Source organism: Scomber japonicus, chromosome 19 (genome assembly GCF_027409825.1).
Source record: "Scomber japonicus isolate fScoJap1 chromosome 19, fScoJap1.pri, whole genome shotgun sequence".
Lineage (NCBI taxonomy): Eukaryota > Metazoa > Chordata > Actinopteri > Scombriformes > Scombridae > Scomber > Scomber japonicus.
In genome coordinates this window covers 24,430,614-24,436,613 of record NC_070596.1, presented here as the reverse complement: position 1 = coordinate 24,436,613, position 6,000 = coordinate 24,430,614, and the positions used below count along the sequence as shown (strand labels likewise).

General features: G+C 40.2%; 1 protein-coding gene across 1 annotated transcript in view; it reads right to left on the bottom strand.

Annotated features, from left to right (window-relative positions):
* Window positions 1-229: 229 nt before the first annotated feature.
* LOC128380042 (netrin receptor UNC5D-like) overlaps window positions 230-6,000 on the bottom strand; it is a 173,901-nt gene continuing 168,130 nt past the window's right edge. Inside the window, exons 15-18 of the mRNA XM_053339712.1 lie at window positions 4,996-5,145; window positions 3,400-3,564; window positions 2,963-3,141; window positions 230-428 (exon numbers count right to left, since the gene is read on the bottom strand). Of these exons, the coding sequence (XP_053195687.1) occupies window positions 230-428; window positions 2,963-3,141; window positions 3,400-3,564; window positions 4,996-5,145 (693 nt within the window). The remainder of the gene's footprint in view (window positions 429-2,962; window positions 3,142-3,399; window positions 3,565-4,995; window positions 5,146-6,000) is intronic.

Here is a 6,000-nt window from a genome sequence, read left to right as displayed (position 1 = left end):
TATCTCTCTCTCTCCTCTTTCTCTTTCTCAGTCGTTGCATGATTGCCGTCTGTTTGTACGTGCCATTTGGTTTAGCAGAGGTGTTCCTTTAGTAACAGTCCAAAACTGAGTTTCCCTGCTGTTTCCTCTTTGCATCTCTTCCTCCACACCATAGGTTAGCTAGCACAACTGATCATCAGTGTTCATGCAGTAAAGGTTCGTCATGATTTTGATCTGCTGTCGACCTGTCCTACCCAAGTTTAGTGAATTCAGAGTCCCGGTCTCCTTTACTGAAGCCAAGCGTGGCAGCCCTGGGGGACTGGACCTTGCCGATTTCTTCAAGGGCACTGGCCAGAGAATCCAAATCCCCTGAGTCCTGGTGTTGAGCTTCCCACAGACTCAGAATCACTGAAGATGGGCTCTCCTGGCATGCAAAATAGCACAGGTTCCTACAGGCCAGGGAAAAGGGAATATCATTTTAGTGTGGATCACATGCAGAGAGTAATTGCTGAGAACAAGAAAGAGTGCCAGTTAATGGTGGTTTAGTAATGAAGTGATTGCTTTGAACTGAATATGATAAGACATATTGGTACTACCATAAAATTGGAAGAAAACAGACAGATAAAAAAAGAGGGAAAAATCAAAGCAGCAGAGGCTGAGATAACTTGACCCTCGTAAGGGTCAAGCTCCAAAAATGCTGGATCCAACCATTTTCATAATCCAACTCCCCTTTGATGTAGGGTTGAACAATTTTGAAGAAAATATCTAATTACGATTATTTTGACTGATATTGTGATACCGTGATATTAGAGGAAATTATAATTTTTACATCATTATTAACATTTTCATTGAAAAACATATTAAAATTATTATGATTATGATTTGACCTTTTCTTGAGTATGTAGGATATCTCTGCAGCATGTTCAATTTAAAATGGTATTTTGACACATATTTACCTTTCACAAACATTGAAAACCGGCCATATTGCAATTTCAATAAAATTTAGATTAATTGTTCAGTGCTACTTTTAACAAACCCCTGATCCTTCAGTTTGTAACTCAGACTTTCTGTTACATTTTGAAATAGCCCTGGTAGCATCACTGATATTACAGTGAGTCAATTACAGTTAGTAAAGAACGGATATTACACAGCTGTTTTCTCAGGCTGAGTAGTATTCCCCATGATAAGTAACTTAATAATTCCTGAATTTCCAGCTTGTTTTTAATATTCATAGATCCAATCCAGACATAGAAATCTAGTCTTTTTGAATTAAAAACTCCAACTCCAATCCATAAAAAAGGCAAATAAGCGTGTTTCTTATGTCGCTGAAAAGTCCACTCTCAGTGTATGCGCTCTGGAAGTTTCATGTTTCCACATCTCAACTGTATAAGCCGCATACTGGCTCCAAACCAGTTGAGATGTCGCAAAATCCTTCTCATATGCACACGTCTGTAACTCAGCTCAAGGTGAGCTGTGAGAAACTTCCCCCTTCAGCAGATGATTTTGAAAACAGCCTTCTAATGTCAAACTCTGCATATATATCATTCTGCACAGTGAAGCTCAAGCATCCAACTGAAGAAACAAGAAGAAAAACACATTGCTGAGAGAGGAAGGAGTTTAATAAAAATGTTTGAATTTATGGACTGTTATAAAAAATATTGTTATTGCTCAAATGAGACTGAGCAATATTTGTATTTTAATTGGAAAATGTTCTGACTATTAGTCAGTCAGTAATAATCAGCAAAGATCAAGTTAATTGGTTTGACTTGAGGCTAACAATACTGCGGGTACAGTGCAATTTAGTTAGTGTGAACACATGTTATTTTGTGTGAGGAAAACAAGCTGAAAGCAAGATTTCATTAAAACAAATGTGCCTCCTCTGCTGTTGTTATGACACCTATCCAACAGAGTGCACTGTTTCATTACAATGAGACCTTGTGAGTTTCTTTACTGCCTCGCTATCCTCACTTACTCTCCTCGGTATGATGACTCTCCCCAAACGTTCAGAGAAATAATTACAACAATCAGCTTAACTAGGTAGAGACATTCCCATTACATGCTTCCTTGTGTGTTCGATTGGGTTGAAAAGGCTCTAAAATCGTCTCCCCCATGCCTCAGTCACAGATGTTTGTTTTGAGACTCAGTTAAAGTGGAGTTCCTTAATCACGTAGTTTTCTATCACAGTTTTCTCAGTTAACTTTTTCCCTCTCACGTTTCTCCAACTGGCAGGAGAGACAGAATACTCACTTTCAGTACTTTCTCTCTCAAGTGCTTGATGGAACTGACTGCACAGATCTGAGAGTCTTCATGGCTATAAGCACTTGATTAATGACTTCTCTTCTGAAGCACAAATAGAGATCACCCACCACCAAACAACTAAAATCCACCACAGCCTACGCAAACACTGACCTGACACCACCTCTGGAGAGTTTAGCAAAGGGGTTGGGAGGATGGAGTACATGCAAAGATGCTGCTAATGAGGAGTGCTAACATGAACACATATTCTTGCCAGAGGCTGGCCTGTCAGCGGTCTGAGACCTTCCTTCAAATTTCTGCAAAACATGGCATCTTCTCTACAGTTATTCTGCCTAAGCTTATGTTGGCCCCTATACACCCCACCCACCCTCCACTCTCTGACTCTCTCTCTGGGCATGTGTTTCTAGATCTATAATGAAATCAGCAGTGTGGTATGTTACCGAAGGCTGGTTGGTGATGAAAGATTAAGGCAGACACGGTGCCTAAATTCCATATTAAAAATAGTATTCAAAGTGGAGAGAGAGAGCAGAAGATACAGCATTTCTGCTTTCTAGTCATTATTCTATTATTCTGTCATAACACATGAACAGAACATAAGCACTGATTCATACAGTATATCCCGGATTGTGTAACACATAGATGACTCAACGATAGCTGAATGGCAACTGGGTACAGTACATTGAAGAATGGGAATGAAATAAAGGCTTCATGGAGCTATAATTCATACCTGTCTATGTGGAGTTTCTGGGCTAAGAGCTGCCAGTCCTTCCCCTTGGCATTAGCGGTGTCAAAGGTGGCGCTGATTCTCTGACGGATGGACAGGGGGATTTTAAAGGCCCTTGACCCTGTCTGAGAGGTGATGGTACAATCCGACTGAGTGAAAAAGGGAACCACTCCCTTTTCATTCTAGTGGCAAGCAGAAAGAAATAGATGTCAGGGTGATCTTGATACTGAAGCCGAAAATCTCACTACTTCAATATGAAGACAAGGACAAGGACTCAAGACAATTTGCAATCTATATATGAAAATCTCCCTGAGAGGCTCATTAAACAAGCTCTTAAATCAAATCAAGAGTTACTCAGTGCAATAAAAGAACCTATTAACAAGCCGTGTGACTGCCCACGTACAGAGAACAAATTGTCCCTTTCTACGAGTGCCACTCACCTCCACCACAGACGTGTAGACCTGGAGTATCTGCTCCTCGCCCTGGACCTGTCGGACACTGATCTTGCAGGAGAGCTGAGACGAGGAGGGGCTGTATCGCTCCAAAGAGAAGGCACACTGCAGGGGACGCTGGTTACTGGCCCACACCTGAGAAAAGGAGAACTCCTGCGGCGCGAGGAGAGACAGAGGGCGTACACGGAGAACGATTAAAGGATTAGGCAAAGGGGAGACAACAAAGTCATTAAAACCCCCCGCTAAAGACATTCGTTATTTGAATCCTGCTTTGCCACCCACTTTGCTGTTTACATGATTAATTAACTCCAAATGAGTGGCCTCTTTAGCCAATCACTGATGTTACCTAATCAAGCAGTTCAACCGTCAGAGAGAACCAGCAGGCATTAGAGCCCATGGGACAAAATGTAAGAGAGCTGGAGTCATTAGTGCAAGAATATTACAAATTGTTTTCATTATTATTATGATTTTATTTACAGCTGCCTGGAAGAAATAATGAATTTACTTTATGTTGCTGTTTCAATACACCCTACAGACTTGCTAGCATGTTAATCATTAGATTGATAAATAACACACACAAATTTATAAAAATTTATACCACAAAGAAGTAGAGCCCAAAGCATTACATTAATTCCCAAGTCATATTTACCACGTTGTTGGCTTGTTATATTTTTTTCCTAATATGCCTTGAAGCTTGTAAATGCCAATCTGTTGGATCAGGAACTGTAACGTGATTATGGAATTAGGACAGAGATGCCTTAATTTACCCACTTTCTAAAAAAATGCATTTCCCCCCTGAAATATGGCAGCGGAAACACCAAGAGTCAGAGAGTTTGTGAGTGTATGGAATCTAAAAGTCCAATTTTGACTTCCATTACTAACTACTGAGTGACCTAGACAGTGGCGCTGTGAGAACAGGTCAAAAACAGTGTTTTATAGATGAATCACCCTCTCTTCAAATCCATCAGACAGGAACATGGCTACTTGTAAAAGCCTCCTTAAGGCGAGAGTAGTGTCTGAATGAAAGCCTACAGTCATTTTCCCTGTAGGACTCTCACACAGTGGCTCTTCCCTCTCCAAGAAAAAGCCTTGTTGGTATTCTGGAGGCAGTATGGTGGGCTAATTCTGCTAATAGGATGTCACTGGTGGGATAAACATCACAGGGCAGAGCAGAACATGCAGCATGTGGACCCCTAGGAAGATAACTATGAGATGTGTGTGTGTGTGTGTGTGTGTGCCTGGCAGTCATAATTTATTTTGTAAGGGGGTGTGTGTGTGAGTGGGTGAGATAGCTAGCCTTAGTGATCTCCTGCTGTGCCCTTGCTGCTGTCCTTTGGCTTTGATGTGACCAAGTAACAAAAAGGGAAACAAGTAGAAGAGAGAGCTCTAATTGTGCAACACAGGAGACATAGAAGATGAAGGTGCGCAGCTTCTTCCGATATCTGTTACCCTGACAGAGCAGACCTCGGTTTAAATTAGAAGTGAGCCGCACGTATACAGTGAACCTGCTCGTCGCTTTACTTTACGTTCTTTTACATGAAATGACAGAAGTTTGCAAACCCACAGCTAGAAGAAACCACCTACCTGGCAGGTGGTGAAAGGCTTGATGCTCCAGAGTAACTGTGGGACGTCCTGGATGGACACCTGGAGGCTGAACGTGTTCCCCCTGAACAGCATCATTTTCGGCTCCTCCAGCAGCCGTCCCCCCCTGCTGTGCTCGCCCACTGCCACCTCCTGATAACGAAAGGTGTTGTTTTTTTTTTTTTTTTACCAGGAGTGGGTAAAGGAGTTTAAAGAGGTAGAGAGTAGAGGTAGATAACATTTCGATATGGTTGATAAACTCAGTGCAAGACTCAAGTTTATCTTCACAGAGGAAACACATGCATGGACAAATCTGATCCTCACTGCAGTGCTTAATACTTTATACGAGTATTGTTGAGTTGATTAAGCATTTAATGAATAATTGATTGACAGAAAATTAATCTACAACCATTTTGATAACTAATTAACCAAAATAATCATTTTTCAAGCAAAAATGCTAAATCATCTTCCTAGTTCCAGCTTTTTAATTGTGAGGATTTGCTGCTTTTCTTATGTTCTATTTAACATTAAATTGACTTTATTTGGATTTTGGGCTGATGATCAGACAACATGAGCAATTCTGGCTTTAGGAAATTGTGCTGGGGTACTTCCATATGCTTTACAGGCAAAATGATTATTTGGTTAATTAAGAAAATAATCAGCAGAATAATAATACAATAGAATAACCCTGATATTGAGAATTCAGTTGTTTTGTATGAAATTAAATTATTTTTTCCAAATAAAAAAATAAAAAACACCAGTTTCTCCAATGTGAGCATACCATTACAGCATCCAAATGAAATAAATTAATACAAATGACTATCCAAAGTAAGACTATACCAAAATCAAAGAGTGTGCTGCCAATATATGCCAAGAGCCTTTTAATTGATGTGTTTTATTGGGTTTAGAGATTTCATTTGTATCTGATCAGTACTCCTTTGCACATCTAGAGAAATATTACATCCATGGAGTAAAATAATTCCACTCTGAATGAAAATTAAAATCAGA